At 35.1% G+C, this 21,039-nt stretch overlaps 4 protein-coding genes across 5 annotated transcripts; 2 read left to right on the top strand and 2 right to left on the bottom strand.

The window, feature by feature from the left end:
* Positions 1 to 30: 30 nt before the first annotated feature.
* Positions 31 to 1,276, bottom strand: LOC102600198 (uncharacterized). Its single transcript, XM_006339616.2, has 3 exons — positions 1,149 to 1,276; positions 434 to 774; positions 31 to 305 (listed from the first exon to the last, which is right to left on the bottom strand). Exons 2-3 carry the CDS (start codon positions 745 to 747, stop codon positions 287 to 289), a joined length of 333 nt encoding a protein of 110 aa, XP_006339678.1. The 5' UTR covers positions 748 to 774; positions 1,149 to 1,276; the 3' UTR covers positions 31 to 286.
* A 6,087-nt stretch (positions 1,277 to 7,363) lies between these two features.
* LOC102599858 (mitogen-activated protein kinase kinase kinase 7-like) lies at positions 7,364 to 10,220 on the bottom strand. The gene is made up of 3 exons (XM_006339615.2): positions 10,200 to 10,220; positions 8,144 to 10,095; positions 7,364 to 7,523 (listed from the first exon to the last, which is right to left on the bottom strand). The coding sequence occupies exons 2-3, from the start codon at positions 10,068 to 10,070 to the stop codon at positions 7,387 to 7,389; spliced, it is 2,064 nt and encodes a 687-aa protein (XP_006339677.1). The 5' UTR covers positions 10,071 to 10,095; positions 10,200 to 10,220; the 3' UTR covers positions 7,364 to 7,386.
* On the top strand, positions 7,968 to 21,014 carry LOC107062027 (arabinogalactan peptide 16). Of its 2 annotated transcripts, XM_015312208.1 has the most exons (4): positions 7,968 to 7,972; positions 8,942 to 8,945; positions 20,555 to 20,656; positions 20,768 to 21,014. In XM_015312208.1, the coding sequence occupies exons 3-4, from the start codon at positions 20,557 to 20,559 to the stop codon at positions 20,869 to 20,871; spliced, it is 204 nt and encodes a 67-aa protein (XP_015167694.1). In that variant the 5' UTR covers positions 7,968 to 7,972; positions 8,942 to 8,945; positions 20,555 to 20,556; the 3' UTR covers positions 20,872 to 21,014. The 2 variants fall into 2 exon arrangements, with proteins under 2 accessions (XP_015167694.1, XP_015167698.1); XM_015312212.1 differs by lacking the exons at positions 7,968 to 7,972; positions 8,942 to 8,945 and having other exon boundaries at positions 20,490 to 20,656.
* LOC102599534 (CMP-sialic acid transporter 1) lies at positions 10,993 to 16,724 on the top strand. Its single transcript, XM_006339614.2, has 8 exons — positions 10,993 to 11,256; positions 11,601 to 11,684; positions 12,551 to 12,765; positions 12,893 to 12,971; positions 13,762 to 13,931; positions 14,171 to 14,357; positions 15,851 to 15,928; positions 16,062 to 16,724. Exons 1-8 carry the CDS (start codon positions 11,206 to 11,208, stop codon positions 16,203 to 16,205), a joined length of 1,008 nt encoding a protein of 335 aa, XP_006339676.1. The 5' UTR covers positions 10,993 to 11,205; the 3' UTR covers positions 16,206 to 16,724.
* Positions 21,015 to 21,039: the final 25 nt, after the last annotated feature.

Genomic DNA, 21,039 nt, shown 5'->3' with positions numbered 1-21,039 from the left:
TTGTTATGTGTAATGGGTGAAAAAGAAGGGTTTTGAGCTTGATAATGGTGAACTTTTTGATAAGGAGCATTTTACTGTACAATTATACATGATAGCAGAAGCAAATGAAAAGAAAAAACAAGAGCTGTATTTGCAAAAGTGGGAATCATCAGTTCTAGTCTTTTACATGTATGTTTATTTGAAGAAGGGAGGGGGGGTCAAGGACTATGGGGATAGCTTCTATGGCCATGCTGGAAACCTTTTGGTAACATCTCTTGTTGCTAGCTTTGCTGGATGTTGATTTCTTTCACATTTTTCGACAATGCCTGAATGAAAAGGAAGCAAGAGAAGAAGATGAACTTTTTAATATTAACAGATAATCAAGTAGTATTAATTTTGTCCAAAAAGATACCGAAAATTTGATCTCCAAATGATAATTACAATTTTTTTGTACCTGCAATCTCTAAACTTGGTCGAGAATCTCTGAGTTTCTGGTTCACTAGCCCTGTATTTATTGATTCCACCCCGTTTTGTGAAACGTGAATCAGAAACAACTTTGTGTTCTTGGTTGGCTTTGACATTTTCATTGGTCTCAGTTGCATCAAAATCAACTTCTTCAGATGATAACGAAAGAAACGAGAGAATTAGAATGAGATTCAGCTCCTTAAAAAACAATGTCCTTGAATTTTCGTCGCCATTGTCTTCTTCATCTGTATCCGCCAAATGTTCTTCTAATTCCACTCCCTTGGTTGTGGCAGATTCAGCCATTTCTGTATTCTAATTTTGTAACTATAACTAAATAAATAAATAAAACAGTAGAATGATATGAATAACAATAATAATTCATCAGAAAGAAAATAAACAAACTTGTATAGTCATTTTTTACCTTGTTGTGTGTGTTTGGAAAATTTGATATGAAAAAGGATGAGTTTGCATATATAGGAGTGCAATCAGTGGGTGCTAACGTATGGTTTCAACTATCCACCCCTTTTTACATAACCAGAAATTGCTGTATAATAGGCAAATGTTTGGGTAATAGATGGGGGGTTAAGTTAACCTTTCAATCAAGTACTCCTTTTTATTTTCTTGCATAATTCGATGGTCAATTTCATGATTTTGTAGGGGATAAATCAGTTGGATTGCATAGTAATTGAAGAGTATTTGTGTACCTGTTTCGGAAACTTGTAAGAAGATGCAATTTGGATACCACCAAACCCAGTAGCTTGAACACAAAACAAGAAAGATATGAGAGACAGTGAAATAGGGCAATTTTTTGGTCTTCTATCCTAGTCTGGGGAATAGAGAAATTTCTGATAACAACTCCACTGTATGATTGGTTGCCCCTTAAATGGGTCTGGTGCGAATCCCTTAAACAGGCCCACCTTCCTTATTTTTAGTCTAAAATTACTTTACCGTGTTTATCACGCTACTTCTTCCCAATCGTGCTCAATTTTCTCTCTCCCACCTTCCTCAATCAGAGCTCCTGATATTCTTGATACTCAAGCTCAGAAAGAATTTCCACAAAGTCGAGTATAGGGCGGTGATCTCAACCCATGACAAGGTAACTCACTCTTCTACCTTTACTATTGCTTCTATATCACTTTATAATCTTAATATTTAGCTTCTCCAACTACATCCATTGACATATAATCTAGTGAGCTCACTGTGGACTTTTCCCCTGCCCCTACCACACATCCTCAGAAAAAAAAAGGATTGTTAGATATTTTAATTAATTAAGCTAGTTTCTGCTTTCCTAGTTTTAAGGGTATATGGTTGCTATTTCCAAGTTACTGGAAACGTGTGACTTAGTAGGTTAGTTTTAATTTCTTTTATGGCTTAGTGGTTGAGATAATGTAGGATGTGTATTGCCTTTATAAAGGCTGTTCATTGTTTCAGTTTAGTGAGAAGTTTACTACCTCCCAAACTCTTTTGTGTTTATCTTGATTTCTTCCTAGTTTTCTAATAGTGGTATCAAGAGCCAGTGAGGGTGAATGTGCTTTAATTGTGAGTGAGCGATGGCTTCAGAGAGTTTTGTTCAACCTGCTATTCCACGCTTTGATGGTCATTATGACCATTGGAGCATGTTGATGGAAAACTTTTTGAGGTCCAAAGAGTTTTGGGCAATCGTTGATGGTGGATTCCAAGAACCTGCGGTTGGTGTTGTTCAAACAAATGCTCAACAGACAGAGCTTGAAGCACTGAAGTTGAAAGATTTGAAGGCGAAGAATTATCTTTTCCAAGCCATTGATCGTTCAATATTGGAAACAATTCTTTGCAAGGATACGTCAAAGCAGATTTGGGACTCCATGAAGAAGAAGTACGAGGGAAATGCAAGGGCAAAGCGAGCACAACTTCAAACTCTACGAGGTGAGTTTGAAACCTTGCGTATGAAGCCGGGAGAGTCGGTGCTAGTGTACTTCTCACACACTATGACAATTGCCAACAAAATGCGAATTCATGGAGAGAGGCTTGAAGACGTCACCATTGTTGAGAAGATCCTGCGGTCCATGTTGCCGAAATTCAATTTTGTTATCTACTCCATTGAAGAGTCCAAAGATCTGGACACTCTTTCACTTGATGAATTACAAAATTCTTTGATGGTTCATGAGCAGAAGATTGTTCAACAGGATGTAGAAGAGCAAGCATTACAAGTAACCACAACCTCCAAAGATTCTGGGCGCAAAAGGAGCAAGTGTAAGGGAAGAAACTCAGAGAAAACTGAAGAGGGAAACCGAAAAAAGAATGGTCAGCATGATCGTGATCAACGACACTCGTCCAATGGGAAGGCAAGGTTTGCAGATAAGTCTCATATCGGGTGTTATAAATGTCACAGGTATGGTCATTACCGTTCTGAATGTCGTACAGATTTGAAAAATGTACGTAGAGAGAACTCTAATTTTGTAGAAGTAACTGAGGAGGAGGAGGTCTCTTTGTTAATGGTGAGCCAATCCTCAGAACAATACCACAAAAGTTTATGGTATTTAGACACGGGCTGTAGCAACCATTTGTTTGGAGAAAAATCTGCATTTTCTGAACTAGATGAAACTTTTCGCACAACAGTCAAGTTTGGGGATGATTCCCGTATTGTTGTCAAAGGGAAAGGGAAGGTGAAACTCCAAACAAAGTCTCCATATATGCAGATTATCTCTGATGTTTTCTTTGCACCAGACCTAAAAACAAATCTTATCAGTGTGGGTCAACTTCAAGAGAACGGCTATGAAGTGTCTATCAAGCATGGAATTTGCAGGATCCGAGATTCTAATCTTGGAGTGATCACTGAAGCTAAGATGACGACAAATAAGCTTTTCCCACTTGATATGCATAATATTAGCTCTACCAATTTTTGTTTTACAACAAATTTGAATAGTCAAGCATGGCTTTGGCACTACAGATATGGGTATTTGAATTTTGGAGGACTGAAAATGTTTTAGCAAAAGAAGATGGTTACGGGTCTTCCTAATTTTGATATGCCTGTAGATATTTGTGAAGATTGTGTCATTGGAAAGCAATCTCGCGATAGCTTTCCAAAAGGAAAAGCATGGAAAGCTAAAAGGCAGCTATAGTTGGTTCACTCGGATATTTGTGGACCAATAAACCTACTATCCAACGGAGGAAAACGTTACGTTATAACGTTTATTGATGATTTTAGCCGAAAGACATGGGTTTATTTTCTGTAAGAAAAATCTGAAGCTTTTACCAGTTTCAAAAGCTTCAAAGCTCTTGTTGAGAAGGAGACAGGAAGTTCCATTAAGATTTTTCGTACTGATCGTGGAGGGGAGTATCTTTCACAAGGATTTATAAGTTTTTGTGAGTTTCATGGGATACAACGACAACTTACTACAGCTTATACTCCTCAACAAAATGGAGTGTGTGAGAGGAAGAATCTAACAATCATGAACGTTGTGTGAAGCCTTTTACAAAAGAGCCACGTTCCAAAGGCTTTTTAGCCTGAAGCAGTTTGCTGGAGTGTTTATGTGTTGAATAGAAGTCCTTCTCGTGCTATTCAGAATATGATACCAGAAAAAGCTTGGAGTGGACGACAACCAGATGTTCAACACTTAAGAGTGTTTGGGTACATTGCATTTTCTCATGTTCCGGATCAGAAAAGGACAAAGCTTGATGACAAAGCCAATAAGTGTGTTTTCATGGGTGTTAGCAGGGAGTCGAAAGCTTACAAGTTGTACAATCCTATCAGTAAGATGGTGATTATCAATCATGATGTGGTGTTTGATGAAGATAATTTCTGGTCGTGGGAAGAAAAGCCAAACAACCAACAGCTTCCTTTGGATCTTGACGATGGAGATAAGGAGCAAGAGCAACCAGTAGCCGATGAATGTGCTTCTACCTTGGTAAATCAAGAAGGCACCAGCTTTCGACCTCAACGAAATCGAAGAAGGCCAACATGGATGGCAGATTATGAGGTGAGTGGAAATGTTCAATTTGTAAATAAAGATTCATCTACATATTTAGCTTAATTTTCTGATTGTGATCCCGTAAGATTTGAGGATGCCTATAAAGATGTAAAGTGGCAGAAAGCAATGGATGTTAAGATTGCCGCAATTGAAAAGAACAATACTTGGGAGCTTACGGATCTTCCAAAAGGCCAAAGATCGATTGGAGTTAAATGGATTTATAAAACCAAACTCAATGAGTCTGGAGAAGTTGATAAGTACGAGACGCGTTTGGTGGTGAAAGGATACAAGCAAGAGTATGGTGTGGATTACAAGGAGGTCTTTGCTCCGGTAGTCAGACTTGATACCATCCAATTGGTGTTGGCATTGACAGCTTTAAACAATTGGCCGATTTATCAACTTGATGTAAAACCAGCCTTTCTGCACGGAGAGCTGCAAGAGTAGGTATATGTTGATCAACTTCCTGGTTATGTGATGCATGAAAGTGAGCATAAAGTTTATAGATTGAAAAAGGCTTTATATGGCTAAAACAAGCTCCCCGAGCTTGGTATAGTCGTATTGATGCATATTTTAATCTGGAAAATTTTAGAAAATGTCCATATGAGCATACACTTTATACAAAACTTGAGGATGGGAAACTTGTGATTGTATGCTTATATGTCTGGGAGTGATCCTGCATTTCTTGAAAAATTTAAGCTATCTATGATGACTAAGTTTGATATGTCTGATCTTGGCTTGATGCATTACTTTCTGGGCATTGAAGTAAAGCAATCAAGTAGTGAAATTTTTATTTCACAAAAGAAATATGTCCAGGAAACATTACAGAGGTTTGAAATGCAGAGTTGCAATTCTGTCACAACACCAACAGAGTTGGGATTGGAGTTGGAAAAGAATCCTATAGGAAAGAAGATTGACAACACTCTTTTCAAACAACTCGTGGGATGTCTGATGTATCTAACAGTCATCAGGCCTGACATAATGTATTATGTTAGTCTTGTTAGCAAAGAGATTCATTTGTTGGCTGCCAAAAGAATTCTCAGGTATTTGCAAGGTACTACTGACTATGGTATTCTATACAAGAAAGAAGGCAAGTCAGAGTTAATTGGCTTTACATATAGTGATTTTGCTGGAGATAAAGAAGACAGGAAAAGCACTCCAGGCTATGTGCTTATGCTTGGATCTGGAACTGTTTCTTGGTGCTCCAAGAAGCAACCAATTGTTACATTGTCCACTACAGAAGCAGAGTTTGTAGCTGCAACTGTGTGCGCTACCCAAGCAATTTGGTAGAAGAAGATATTGGCAGAACTTCATGTTCAACAGCAAGAACCAATTCTGATTTACTGCGACAATGGCTCAGCGATTAAGCTTTCAAAGAATTCAGTGTTGCATGGACGGAGCAAACACATAGATGTTAAGTTTCACTTCCTGAGAGATCTCACGACGGAGAAAGTTATTGATGTTGTCTACTGTAGAAGTGAAGACCAAGCTGCTGATATCTTCACTAAGTCCCTCAAGCTGGCAACATTCAGAAAGTTAAGGAAGCTACTTGGAGTTTGCACTTTAAGGGAGAGCTACTGTGAATGATGTTATTAAGCTGAAGTCGTAGACTTATCAGTTTAAGGGAGGGTTTGTTAGATATTTTAATTAATTAAGCTAGTTTCTGCTTTCCTAGTTTTAAGGGTATATGGTTGCTATTTCCAAGTTACTGGAAACGTGTGACTTAGTAGGTCAGTTTTAATTTCTTTTATGGCTTAGTGGTTGAGATAATGTAGGATGTGTATTGCCTTTATAAAGGTTGTTCATTGTTTCAGTTTAGTGAGAAGTTTACTACCTCCCAAAACTCTTTTGTGTTTATCTTGATTTCTTCCTAGTTTTCTAATAAGGATAAAGGGGAAAACAATGCGAGTGCGTTTTCTGTAGATCCATTTAGTTCTAGCTTTCTATGCAAAATGATGTTTAGGTTGATTTCTTCTTTATGCACCTTATGATAACTAATATGCCTGTGCCATTTTTGTTCCCTTAGAAAACAAATGGAGGGCACAACAAACCATTGACAAGTCTAACTCAGGGGAGGACCCACGTATAGAGCCATTAACTCAGCACGGAAATTTTATATATATGTATATATAAAATATTGGAAATTGATATATTCTATTCGTGAGCACCCATCAACCAAAAGGTCTGATAGGTGCGTTAGTTCTCAAACTGAAGTGGCAGCACGCGCGGCCTTGAGTGCGAGGATCTGGGTAAAACCATGTACTTTTTTAATTGAGGCAAAGTACTTATTTAATTGGGAAAAAGGCAAACTGAATTTTTTTTCTTTACATTTTTACTTCTTTTTATACATGTACTGCTATTTGCTTTTTTTTTTCTTTTCGATTTATTATTTTTTCATCTTTCTATTTTTAGTATTTCATTTACTAACTAAACTATAAAAATATTAATAAGTTTTTAGAAGGAAACCCTTCTTGGCAAGCAACTTTACTTGTTTAAGGAAGTGAGCACCCATAACGTTCAATTCCTGAATCCGTCACTGAGGCATCAATGACACTTTATGAACAAAAAAACACCCTCTTGCACTCACCAAATACTTGTAACTTTCAAAAACTACAACCGTTCAAATAGATCTTTTTGTGAAAAACTTTTTTTCTCCAAAACAAAAAAGAATCTTTTTCTCCAAAATTGTACAAATGGCTCCTCAATAATCTTCACAAGCTGAATGAGGGAGCTAAGCTGTGTCGTCAGTCGTATAACCCTTTCAAATCTCACACTGTTTAGGGTTGTAAATCTTGTCTGACAAATGAGGATCAGTAAGGAGCTTTTCAGCTTCTGAATGTTTCTGTTCTGAACAGTCCCTTCCCATTATGAGACACTAGGGAGGTATATATTACACAAAACGAGTAACAACCATGAATATCTGAGACTGCAACCATGTTATTTGTTGATCAGGTTGGAACAGAATGTCTTATAAAATGTTGGATGATTTGGAAATTAGTTAAGGAAGCTCCGAATCTGATGCATGGCCAGATGATCTCCGTGTTCTTGGGCTGTTCATCATCATTAACTGACTTTCAGAATTTTGCCTTATAGTACGTATGTTTGGAGGTCTTACCGTCCTTCCCCTTGGTGTTCCTGAAACAATGATCTCATGATGATGTTTAGACAATAAAAACAATATGGAAACTACACAATCAGAATCATTCTCCTCTTCTTTTGTAGCTTGCACAAATATATTATGAGAAGGGAAGTCATGATGCCGGTAGACTAATCATTGCACTAGGTATGGCTTGCATCAATTTGTAGTGTGTTCTCATATAAGTAATAATCTTTCTTGTTCTGGCAATACTCTGTGACTTAAGTTCATAGATACATAGTCCAAGCAGATGACGTGGTTGGTCCTATTATTGGTATTGATAACATTAATTTCGATTTATATCAATGTAAAGGATCATAAATGATATCATTTTAACTGTGAGAAAAAAAATTCTTAACATGATTACTTTACATCTGTCTCTTAAGTCCAAGTGTTCCACATTCCTACTCAGGTTTTAGCGAATGCAAACTTACTTTGGGGATTAGTTGTTTGTAAGGATCAAATAACTATAAAATTAGGAGTATATGTTGTTGTTTCTGGTGTCCCTGAGGTTCTGTTAGGCAGTTGACTTTCTTTAAAATTTCGGAACAAGGTATTAGGAAAAGGAGAAGTAGGCAAAAATGCTGCACTATATAGATTTTGAGCCAAGAAATGCTACCTGGTTGCTTGCCGACTTTGATATCAGCAGGTTTCCTAATTGAAAGTCTCTTGGTCAAAATCTCGGGAGATGCAATATTCTTCTTTTCGGTTGGTGATGGAAGTGCATCATCTGCCGTTACAGGATCATCCCCACATGCTGAAGTTCCATCACTTCCTGATTCAGAATTTACGTCTCTGTGAATTGTGCTTGACTTTTCTTTCTCGGTCACCCTGTATGCAAACATGTGGAAAGGTATTTGTGTGACAGGCAGGGGATCAGATTCAGAATTTCCTAAGAAGGGGAAGCTCCTTAAGATGACAGTTTCAATCTCTCCATAGTCTACTGGTGGCAATGGTGAGTCTTGTTGGCTGTGTTCAGGATTCATCACCAAGAATCTCTTCACATAGCGTAGAACCCTGCAGATGGATGAAAAACTTGGTCGTTGATATGGATCAGTATGCCAACACCTCTTTGTCAAGCTAGTCACATATTTTGGTGAGTGAAATGGGAATAATGGTCTCTCTCCTGCCCTTATATTTCTACTCATTTTATCTCCTTGTAGATGACTATCTTCAAATGGAACTTTCCCTGTTAAAACCTCAAAACATATCATCCCAAAACTGTACACATCAGATTTCTCAGTATACTTGATGTTTCCTCCATTCCCCGACTGCTCTTGTTCAGCTAGGACTTCTGGGGAAAACCAAATGAATGGGAGTGTCCCATTATTTTGATTCACATTAGCTTTCTGAGGAAGGTTGATAGAACACGATGAGCCAAATCCACAAACCTTTGCATGTAAATACCCTTCTGTAGATACGTTCCTCGCCTTGACAAGGACGTTGGAAGGACTCAATTCACCATGATAGATTTTCTTTGAGTGTAGGTATTCCATGCCTCTTGCAATCTGAAGGAGTAAATCGATTGCAACGGGAAGAGAAAACGGTACACGCTTTCTTGGTCCACAGATCTCTTTGATGCAACTAGATAAATCTTTGCTCATAAGTTCCATGATTAAGAAACATTCTCTCTTTTCTTCGTCAGTAAAACCACAGGAGATGTGCATTATATTTGGATGAGAGAGATGCAGTTCTTGCGAAATATCTGGAATGAGGGGCTTAATATCCCCAAACAAATGCCTTAAACAAAAGGTCTCCCCCAACCATTGGATCTCCTTGTACTTACTTCCACTACCTAATCGTCTTCTTACCTGGTAATCCTTAGAATTTACAAGAAGTGAGCTAGGTGAAAGCTTATGATCACTCTCCATCTCCATCTCGTTTAAGTTTTTCAAGAGGAGATCAGCAAGTCGTTTCTCATGCTTTGTCAAAGTACATGCACCTAAATTCTTCTTCTCTCGAATTTTATTTTGCAAAATCCACTTGTCTTCATTCCAAACTGAGCATACCCTTTCGCAGAACTTCTGAGAAACCATGTACTGTTCTCCGAATTTCCATTGGAAGATTCGTGGGTCCTTACACTCTTTCTGATACTTCATCGAGTAAATGAATCTCTTCTTCTGTATCTCGTCATGGTCACTACCTGAAATCTCTCCTGCTATTTCTATGGCCTCGATGACAATTGGCACACAAGAGAGCAAATTGTGGATGTGAAATTCAACACAATCTGTATTCTTATATAGAACTATGGCTTTTGCCCAAAAATCCTTATTTTCCAGGGATTGCTTGATGTACTGTTCTGCTTCTTTGAACACCCTGAGAAGCTCTCTTAAGGGGTTCTCAAGAATTTTCCATTTAATATTCTTCTCTTCAAATCTCAAGTTCTGTTTCATTGTTTCTGCAATTGTCTTGTAGGCACATTTGAGCATATCCACTAACAAACAACATTGTTTTTGATTTATTTGTATGTCATCTTGGAATACCATTAGAGCTTTAAGACTCCCAATTACCTCTCCTATCTGCCTGAATTCCTCTAACGCCGGCATGCTTGGACATAAACCAGAGATGGATCTGGTCATCAATCAATCAACTACGTCTCAATGAGTATTACGAGCATAATAAAGAAATCATTATTGTGTGAACATATATTTTGAAAGAAAAAAAAAACTGCTTACCAATAAATCGTGATTTCTGAAATGAGGTTCCAATAAACCTAAGGGAGATCAAAGTTATCCTTAATTAAACGTCAAACGCCAAACTGCATTGTGCAGTTGTTGAAATAAAGAACTTGATTGCATTACAATGACAATGAAATCACAAGGGGACAATCAAGCTCTCTTGGAATTTTCAGAATTACAAAAACTAAGAAAAAAGTTTTGAAGGAAGAAGTTGTTGATGGCCCAACACTTGGCAGATACTCTACTAATTTTAGTTTGAGCCAGATTGCACGTTTTAGGCCGGCAAAGTTGTATATTCAATTACGTGCTGTCGACATTTTCGAGTTTGTAATATGTGAAATGCTATCATTTTCTTTATCGTCAATTGCAATGCCTCTTCCCATATTCTTAAAGCTTTTCAACACCTCCAATTAATTCATGTAAAACTAATGCATTCAAATGGCATTAGTCTAAGAATATTAACATAATGGAACCAAGGTCAGACATGATATTAGGACAAAATTAGTTCAGATAATTCTTAAATATGTTATTTATTAAATTTACACTAAACATATAACCATGTAACAATATAAAGAAGTAATAATATTAAAATTAAATATTCATGTTAAATAAATAAACAATAAATTAGATTTTACTAATATATTATTTTTCCAAAATCTTTATTTTATAGAATAAGTATTTATAAAGAAAATAATGTGTTATGTCACTTTTTTTCCCTAGTGTAACCCATTTTGTAATTAATTTGATGAATTATTGTTAATTTTATGGAAACGTTTTTTTAACAGGGATTGATTTCAAGTTTTCAACTAATATCAAGATTAGCAGTTTAGCACAATTAGATGAAAACGCAACGGAAATACCCAGTTGAGAATATTGAGCCAAATCTGAAACCCCCAGTGGCACTGTGACAGTGTGAAACTCCTCGAAGAAGCAAAAAACACGCTAAGCAAATTTCCGATTTACATTTCGCCGGGGAAAAGGCCAGCAGCAAATCTCCGGCGATATGCGGTGGTACGTCGTTGCTTCGCTTCTCACCGTTCTCACCAGCTCACAGGTTTCACTTTATTCCATTCTCCATTTTCTCGTTCTTGAAGTTTCCTTTACCGTATCATATCTGATCTGTGTTTTTTACTTACACTTAGAGGATTAGCTCATTAATATGAGTGTAAAATTGCTTAGCATTGAATTTGAAGAGTAAAATCAAGTGAATTTTCATCGCCAAGTGTATTGCGCCGATTAATTATATTTTCTGTAAGCGTTCCGCATTTGAGTTTAAAATTTTGCTGTAAAAGGGATAATTAGTGGTTTAGTTACATATCAAGGATCGATTAATTGTATATTAGATACATGTAGGTTGATAGTTCTGGATTAATGTTTGAATTGTGCATCATCTGGCAGGGAATTTTGACGACTCTATCGCAAAGTAATGGAGGGTACAAATATGATTATGCTACTGTTCCTTTTCTGGCTGAAGTTTTCAAGGTATCATTTCTTAGATTAGCTTTATTCGCTTATACATTGTGTTCTATCATTATTATAAATACTAGAATGAATAGAATTTGAGGAATTTTCTTTTTTTGTTATAGCTTCCAAGTAAATCTTATCCAGAAGTAGAAAGGGAACTTTAAATTGGATTCTCATTCTTCTTATACCAGCTGTTCTATCATGTTCCAGTCCTTTAAATTTAGTGTCGGATTGTTCCCGTCCTTTAAATTAGTGTCGCGATTTCCATTATGTTCTATCTGAAAAAATATATACTAGAATGAAGAGCTGTTGAGAATCACTTCCTTTTGGCTTGCAAGTAAGAACTTATTAAGAAGTAGGAATGAAGCTCTAAATTGAAAGGAAGGTTCATTTTTCCTGTATCAGCTATCTTATAATGTCCCCTTCGTTTAAAATTAGTATTGTGCTTAACATTTTAAGTCGTACCAAATTAACTTCAATCTTTCCTGAACTTCTGATCATATCTTAGTTATGACCACAAGCTGGGTATGACTTATACACTTTTAAACATGTAAAGAGAGCAAAAATATTCTGTCACCTGACTTTGGGATGCATTTGATACAGAATGTTCCTCTCTCAATCTTCAGCTTAATGAAATGAACTATCCTATGTCTATCCTTTTCTTTTTCAGAAAGTTCTTCTTGTATTGATCATTAATTAGAGAAATCTCTTAAATATTATGGACAATTTAATTTGACTGGGCACCTACTTTTAGAAGGAATTTCTGGAGAGGGCATTGAGTGGGGCTATTTCCTGTGTAGTAACCCCTCTTGCATGATAGTTACTTCTTCATTTTCAAAATTTTCTCTGAGATTTTCCTCCTTCATTCATTTGTCATCCTGCAGCTTCTAGTATCCAGTGTCTTTCTTTGGAGAGAGATGCAAAACTCACCGCCTCCTAAGATGACGATGGATTGGAAGAGTGTTCGATTATACCCAATTCCATCTATCATTTATCTCATCCACAACAATGTGCAGTTTGCTACATTGACTTATGTAGATACATCAACATATCAGATAATGGGCAACTTAAAGATTGTTACTACGGGAATATTATTCAGGTGCTTGGTGCTGTCTTTTATGCCTAGTTTCTCTACCTTCTTTCACTTCTTTCCATTCAGCATCAATTCTTCATTTCCTCTATTGAAGTTGGCAAAGTAAATTAGAGATTTATCTTTCATATTTTAGGCTGTTTCTGAAGAGGAAGCTTACGAACTTGCAGTGGATGGCAATCATGCTTTTGGCTGTTGGAACAACCACAAGCCAGGTGCTTATGGAATCTGTTTGCCTATTTCTATGATTTGGGCTTGCCGAATCATGTCATGCATATAAATTTTCTTTTGGAGACCTGACCTGAAACCTAACCATATAAGGTGTTAGAACTGGCATGCCAAATTGAAGTCCTGTATTCCAGCTATTTAATTGGAAGCATTACCTGCTCATCATGAAAGAGGGTTATTACTCTCTGATTGGTCATATAGATTTTGTGCTGTGAGTATGTAATGGATTGGCTCATTTATAGGTTTGGGGGTGAACTACCTGATGGGTATACCTGTTTAGTTTGTTCTGGACAATTTGCGTCATTCTATGTAATATCTTAGAAAAAAGTTCTTTAAAAAAAAATATGCCCCAAAAAAAGAATAATATATGCTAACAGCCTCTCTACTGTTTATCTGGTGCAATCATAAATCAATTTTGAGAGTCATCTTGACAAGATGTTTTTGGTACTGCCCGTCTGCATTTGTTCAAGCTTCTAATGACTACTCCAGTACACTTATCTTCAAGTATGCATATATAGTAGAAATGTTGATATCATAATGTTGCCCCTTTTCTGAAATAAAAATTCACAACTTTCAAGAACTCAAATTCATTGGATTATTCAAATCTTAAACTTCGATGTGATGTTTTATCTATCACATGACGTTCAACCATTTATTAAATATTTACTTTCGGTGTTAGGTCAAATTTGAATCTTTTGTCCAGTCTTATACCATAATATGAAATGGGATTAAGGGAGTATTAATAATTATTCCACATTTGCCTGGTGTTCAACACAGGTGAAAGGCTGTGGAGAAGCTTCTTGTGACTCATTCTTTTCATCACCCATTCAAGGATATTTGTTTGGTGCACTCTCTGCTTGTCTTTCAGCACTAGCTGGTGTTTATACTGAGTTCTTGATGAAGAAGAATAATGACAGCCTGTACTGGCAGAATGTCCAATTATACACGTGAGTTCCTCCTGACCAAGAGATTTACACTGATTCCATTATTGAATGCAATTGAGCTTTTTCTCTCCTACATATGTTAAAATTCCAAAGTGGAAAACAGTTTCATAGGACTGTAAGGGAGAAGATTTTGTTAGTCTTCAAATACTGACTTGAATCCTATTATGTGATAAAACTCCATTCTAGTGGTCCAGACCCATGAAATTGATCTGTTAAATTGAAATAGTGCATTGGACTTGCAGATTTGGCTCAATATTCAACATGGGACGACTTCTTATGGATGATTTTAGAAGTGGGTTTGAGGAAGGACCGTGGTGGCAGCGCCTTTTCAACGGATACAACATGACTACATGGTTGGTAGTGTTGAATCTTGGAACTACTGGCCTTCTCGTTTCATGGTTGATGAAGTATGCTGACAATATTGTAAAGGTATCTTGTCTTCCTGAATTAGATGCATTGGCTTTCTGTTCTGTTCATAAACAATTTTGATCACCTTTAATATGTTTGTTATGAACTGTATGTATCGAGAAGTACTATTTAATTCCCCTTGATTTTCATGGCGATTGTCTCTCTTCTCGTACTTTTAGAGTTACAAAACCTACCAAATAACTTTATAGAATTTATAGATTCCTAATTGTGATTCTCAAGTGAATTATCCAGGGGATGAGAAAGCTGAGGAGTTATTTTAAATGGTATCTCTGCTTAGAAATTGAGAGAGGCTAAGGGAAAGGAGTAGTGGCACGACATTTTTGTAGTTTCTCAATGAGAAGGAACTTTTTAAGGGGAAGAAAGGCAAGGGCTAGACTGTTTAGGAAAAAGAAGACTAGGGTCAGAGCTAATGACATCTCATTATGTTGACTCCTCCACTATTGCTATACTATATCTCATTTTGTCGACTTCTTCACTATTTCAAAACATACTGCATTGTTGACTCCACTGTTGCTATAGTTTAAACCTTAACCCAGTGTTTTCTGTTAGATACTTTATGGTCAATCTGGCTTGGACTTAATGTGTGTGTGGTGTATTTACTGTATATGGAAAACTTAAATGAGCTGTTTTAAGTTTGACTTATCTCGTCTAGCACCAGATTTCACTGATTTATGTCTTTAGTTAATTTTTGTGATTTGTTCATCTTCTGGAAGGATCACGCAATTGCTTGGAGCCATCCAAGCGCGGGATCAGCCAAAAACAAGAATATAAAGGGCTGTACTTGGACACCATCGTGAATGGAAGTGAAATTTATATCCAGATACAATTTCAACTTCAAATACTCTTTTTCAACTTCGACTTCAAAAATTCTTGTTTTTTCAACGTCAACCAAAATATTGTCCAATAACGCCTACGAAATCCTTAAGTTGAAATCTCAATATGCATTTCAATCTTTTTTGGCTCAATAACCAAACCATAGGAATTAGTTTTGTGTTTTTTGGATAGAAGTGGAGGAGAAATTTAGGGCATCCACCTCTGCTGTATTTGTAATTATTCTGATATTAGATTAATTCTAATTGGTTCAAAGTTCTTCGGCAATGCAATCCGTTAATTATATTCTCATTCCCACTCATTTAGCTTCTACATAGAACATCACATTACCATACTAGTTATCAGTAAGGCTTGTTGCATGACCATATAGCTAGTCAATTGGAGTATTGTCATTGATGTTATTGTTACTTAAAGTAAGAAGCAAAGCAGCAGTCTAGTGCCCTATCTGGTATTAAAGTGAAGTTTCAGTTTTAATGTAGTCAAAAGTTATAGAATCACTTTAAGATCACACACAGATTTTCTCTGAGTGTAATAGCCGAACTGTGTGATGCCTTATTTTATTGGGAATTTTGTTTATTTTCCTCTCTGTTGAATGGTTGCTCCTTTGCTCTTCCTTTTGTTTCTCTATCTGAATAATCAGATTGTTACCTTTTCTTTTTCAGGTGTATGCCACCTCTATGGCAATGCTCTTGACGATGGTGTTATCAGTGATACTCTTCAACTTCAAGCCAACAGTACAGGTAAAGATGCAGAGAGCTGTTCCTAATTTGCACTGTTTTGTTATTTGCCTTTATATTTCATAAACATGTCTTTACTGTGTCATTGTCAGTTTCTTCGTAGTGTTTATTCTTTTCTTAATTTGTCTATTTGCAGCTCTTTTTGGGTATCATTATCTGCATGATGTCCTTACATATGTATTTTGCTCCTCCAAGCACACTGGTGGATTTGCCTTTGACAGTAAAACCGGTTTCTGAGAGTGTATCTGAAGTTCCTGCTGAACGAAAAACAGATTCCTGATGTACAAAATACTGCCACCAGTTTTTTTCCTTTGATTTGTGCAAAGATCTTTACAAGTTTGAGGCTCAGCTAATGCAAATGGTGAAGGGTTGGTTTCATGACCATCACTTGGATTCCAGGAAATCAACATAACATGATTCAAGAGTAGAGTTTAGAAGCTTTCTGATGATAGGAGCTTCTTCCCGCCCTGGTAATGAGCATGATAGTAGGACGAGCACTGTCAATCATTGATGTCTTCATTTTTTTAACCAAAACTAGTACGAACATAATGGCACAGTAAAAACATACGGAATCAAGAAAACACAAGCAAAAACAAAGATGAGGATTACATAACTTCTGTTGTGTTCTGTAATGATTTATATCCAACGTAGTGTAGGTACATAAAACTTTTGAGTGGAACAAGTTGCATGAGAAACAGCAGATATTTGTGTTGTGCCAGAATATCTTGTATGAACATATAGCTTAGTTATTTACCTGTTTCATGGTTATTGTAAACTCTTTGATCACCAGGTTGGAACATCTACAAGTCATTCACTGAAAGACAGAAGCTACATTTTCAATAAATTATCATTTCAGTTTGAGTCCCAAAAAAATAGGTTCAATATAGGAAAAAATCATAAATCTTTTTTATTAAATGATATTATTTTTAACTCATAGTTTAGTAAAAAGTATAGTTGTAAGAAATTAAAATTAAAACTCTAATTTGCCTCTTGGGAACACAGAGAGTTTAAACGAATAGCAGCCACAATTTAGTGAACAGGTAAATCTATCATTCAACGAATTAATTGCAGTACTTTAGTTATGGATTTTGTGGTGTCTAGCATTTGACAGAACATCTACTTTTCTTCCTACCATTCAATATGTGCAATTATTTGCAAGCGTTAGCCCACCTACACTGTATCATTCATTATAAAGTCTTTCTATATTCATTTCAAACATTAAAGTTGATCATTTCTAAGAGTCAATTATTAAAAACCAACATTTTTAATAATTGCAAAGAAGAAATTAAGTAGATATTTTTTCTTACTACAGGAGTTCTAGTGAAAATTTTGGTCATTATTTTTCGAAATTTGTTATTCATTTATCTAATCCCTTTGGACCAAGTGAAATTATAATCCATAAAAATGACCTACAGCTCAGCTTTTTCTTTTTTCCACAGGATTACAAATCAAAGAAGAAAATTTCAATCTGACTTCACTTGAACATCATTGAATGGAAATTTTAAATTTGGTAAATTTTGATCCCAAGAGCAAACCTGAAATAAAGCAATTTATGTCCCATCAAGAAACAATTTTCTAGTGATAGGTGTACTATCTTGGCTAAAAAACAATCCAGGAAGTTACAAGTGTGTTTGTAGTCAACAATTATCTCTAATACTTACACTTAACCTACCATCTATCAATAATTAAAGTTTTCCTATTCTCTATCAACTAGACCAAACCGAAGTTAAATTTCTATTTTTTTTTAAAAGAACCATGTTTTCACTAGTTTTGCTAATTCAAATTTGTGTTGCGTAATGTCCATTAAAGGAGAAAACGTTCCTTACACACACAAAAAATAAATAATCAAACTCGAGACTCTGAAATAATCATCTTCATTCCACCACAACTCTGGATAATATGTCTGTGCTTATTTATTAGTATTATTATTAATGAAAAAGTTGTAAGTTAAAAATAAATGAGAAATGAAAAAAAGAAAACTTTAATTATTTGTTTCCTCTATAAATACCTTAGTGTGCCACACTATTTTTCTCCACACCACCACAAAGTTTCCAATAAAAATGAGCGGAGGTGGAATGGAGTCTATGGCACGGCCAACTCCGCCGGATGTGGACGGTGGAATAAACAGCCAGCACGGCGGAGAACGGTGTGGGTATGGGTTCCATATGCCATTGCATTACCCAAGATACACACGAGCTGAATATGAAACAATGCCAGAATGGAAAGTGGATTGTTTACTTACTCAATATGGACTTCCTAGTAATGGAGATGTTAATCAAAAGAGAAAATTTGCTATGGGAGCTTTTCTTTGGACCTATTAATTAAATCTCTTTTTTCTCTATATAAGTTTAAATCGGTTTGTTGCGTGTGTATATAGAAGTTGAACTCTTTTTCTTTTCTGTAATATATGTAAAATAGGTTGATCATGTTTTCGTTTCTAGAGAACTAGTACTACTACTATAATTTTGTTATCAATATGAATTTCTATGTATAATCAACTTAATTATATTTACGCTTTACCCATTTTTTCTTAATTAGTGCTAATAACATCCAAAATCAGTGATTGATCCTCACAACCTTGAACCTTCCTTTTTATTTTTTTACTTGTATGTAACATAATACTTCCTCCTTTCACTTTTATCTGTCATTTTTAATTTATCAAAAAAAAGATGTTTTAGCCTGCATTAATCACTTAATTTTCAAATTATTTAATACTAACCAACAATTAATATGGATAGTATGATAAAGTTTTCATATTAATCATTAGTAACGTCCAAATATGACTAGTAAAAATGAATGGAGGCGGGAGGGAGTAGAAAGTGAAATTAATTTTTATATATTATCGTTGTATCTAGGATACAAATTTAAATACTGATATTCTTTGAGCAAAAGTTTTAATCATATTTTGATGCATTTCTAACTAGAAAAAATTATCCAAAAGTTTTCCTTTACATCAAAATTTTGAACAAATGATTCAGTAGTTGTCACGAGAGGAATATAAAAATGGTTATTGTTTAGCTGGGTTTTCCCTATTCAATTAAGTATGCGGAAGTAAAATTCTCTTAGTTGTTAATTTATAAACTTTAACATCACTTATGGATTAAATTGAATTCCGAATTTAGTTTGTTGGGAAGTTTATGATTGTTGGAGCGCTTTGCAATTAAAAAATATTACGAGAAAAAATTATACAAAATGGATGTAGGAAACCTTATATCTTTTCTAAATCCTGACGTGAAAAATATATATTGAAGAAAAATACTATCGTATATTCCAAGTTGGATAGAAAATGAAGGAAATGGACCAGACACCCATTTACTCATGAAGCCCATCTGCCTATGTAACTCAATGGCTTCATGGACCCTTTACTCTTTCTTTCATACTTGGGCCTAGTCTACCCAAATTAATCGAGAAAATAGCGCGATAAACATTTTATAAGATTAATGGATCCGGTGACATTGAATTCATCAAATAAAAATTCTGAATTTATATTTGTCTCGTAGTTGAGAAATCGAATTATTTTATTATCCAATATAGAAATGTTAGTCGTAATTTGCATGTGGAATTTCCCTATCCAAAGTATTCTTGCTCCCCCACCTTCTGCGTCATGGGCCTTTTTCTCTCAATTGCACAACAACTTGTCTCCATGAATCGATAAAAATCTTTCACTTAGCAAATAAATATAATTATTTATTTTTATCGATCGATCAAATGTGTAACGTAAACTTGGGCTAGATAACTTTTAGTGTCTTGATAACAGCTAGATAATTACTCACTTAGATATATTAACAATTCAAATTCAAATTAGGTGGTTGTTAATAATTGAGGTGTCAAAAGGGACAGATAATCTAAAGACCAGCTCCATTTAAAATTTAAATTGATAACTATTTGAACAACTAATATAAAAATTTAAAATCTTTTATTTATTATATTTATGTAGAAATACTTATCTATTAATTCTGATTAATTAAATAAGCTGATGTTAGATGGGAAAAAAAAAGTTGAATAAAAAGGAGGTGGCACATGGGTTTGCAAACAAAAAAGTTTGATAGATCCCACAATTTGGCTGGTTCCTCACTATCTCTATGCTCACTTCTTATAAAATAAAAATAAATTTCTATTTATAGATAGTATGAAAAATATTTATAAAATTGGGTCATTTATAAGATAATTACAAGTAATTTTTTATAATATGGATTAACTTAATATCTATAAAAGCAGTTATCTTGCTATAATAATTACATTCTTTTATACTACTATTCTATTTCAATTTATTTTTACTTTTTCAATATTGACTTGACACATTCCTTAGGAAGCACCGTATATAATGACAATTTTATTATATTAATCTTTAAATATAATAAATTCAATGACTATATTTAATAAGAGTAAATTACGAATTAAGTGGCATATTATACGTTGATTTTCTAGAATGGACAAGTAAATCTGGATGGATGGAGTAATATACATAACTTAAATTTTTAATAAAACAAAAAAACAAAAAGAATAAAAAATCCTACAAACTAACTATATAAACCTCCACAAGTGTGAGCCAGCATTTATCAGTTGTTTGTTTGCAAGATAATTACATTTTTTTTCTCTCTTGAGTAAGAAAGGGTGGGGGGATATTAGTTATGGCTTTTGTAGTTTCATTGTTGTTGGCCATCTTTGCCATGGCTTTTTTCACTGTTCAAGCTCAAGAATTTGCTCCTGCTCCTGCCCCTACTAGTGATGGTTTGTTCTCTATCCCACCTTTCTCTTTTCGTTCGATCGATCTCTATTTTGAATTTCTTTTACGTTGTCAGTATATATAATTTTAATATATGTGGTGATGGTAATTTGCAGGAATATCTGTAGATCAAGGGATTGCATATGTGTTGATGCTGGTGGCTTTAGTTCTAACATATCTCATTCACCCTATGGATGCTTCTTCCTACAACTTCTTCTAAATTTAGTGTCAGTTATAACCTTTAAATTATGTTGCTTTTTTGGGGAAATGGTTGTAATCATTCTTCATATGGATTTAATTGGTTAATCCATTCATGTTTAATTTAATTTCTAGTAAATGGTAATATATTTAGTTGTCTTTTTCTCATTTCTCCTATTGTCAACATTTC

Source organism: Solanum tuberosum, unplaced genomic scaffold (assembly GCF_000226075.1).
Source record: "Solanum tuberosum cultivar DM 1-3 516 R44 unplaced genomic scaffold, SolTub_3.0 scf00010, whole genome shotgun sequence".
Lineage (NCBI taxonomy): Eukaryota > Viridiplantae > Streptophyta > Magnoliopsida > Solanales > Solanaceae > Solanum > Solanum tuberosum.
This window is presented reverse-complemented; position numbering and strand designations above follow the sequence as displayed.

What these genes read in the sequence shown, in the direction of transcription:
- LOC102600198 (XM_006339616.2), bottom strand. Translation starts at nt 747, where the DNA reads ATGGCTGAATCTGCCACAACCAAGGGAGTGGAATTAGAAGAACATTTG.
- LOC102599534 (XM_006339614.2), top strand. Translation starts at nt 11,206, where the DNA reads ATGCGGTGGTACGTCGTTGCTTCGCTTCTCACCGTTCTCACCAGCTCA. An exon ending in CCGTTCTCACCAGCTCACAG is followed by an intron (nt 11,257 to 11,600) that starts GTTTCACTTTAT and finishes ATCATCTGGCAG; the next exon opens with GGAATTTTGACGACTCTATC. An exon ending in ACTACGGGAATATTATTCAG is followed by an intron (nt 12,766 to 12,892) that starts GTGCTTGGTGCT and finishes TTCATATTTTAG; the next exon opens with GCTGTTTCTGAAGAGGAAGC.
- LOC107062027 (XM_015312208.1), top strand. Translation starts at nt 20,557, where the DNA reads ATGGCTTTTGTAGTTTCATTGTTGTTGGCCATCTTTGCCATGGCTTTT. An exon ending in TCCTGCCCCTACTAGTGATG is followed by an intron (nt 20,657 to 20,767) that starts GTTTGTTCTCTA and finishes GGTAATTTGCAG; the next exon opens with GAATATCTGTAGATCAAGGG.
- LOC102599858 (XM_006339615.2), bottom strand. Translation starts at nt 10,070, where the DNA reads ATGCCGGCGTTAGAGGAATTCAGGCAGATAGGAGAGGTAATTGGGAGT. An exon ending in CAAAGTCGGCAAGCAACCAG is followed by an intron (nt 7,524 to 8,143) that starts GTAGCATTTCTT and finishes TCATTGTTTCAG; the next exon opens with GAACACCAAGGGGAAGGACG.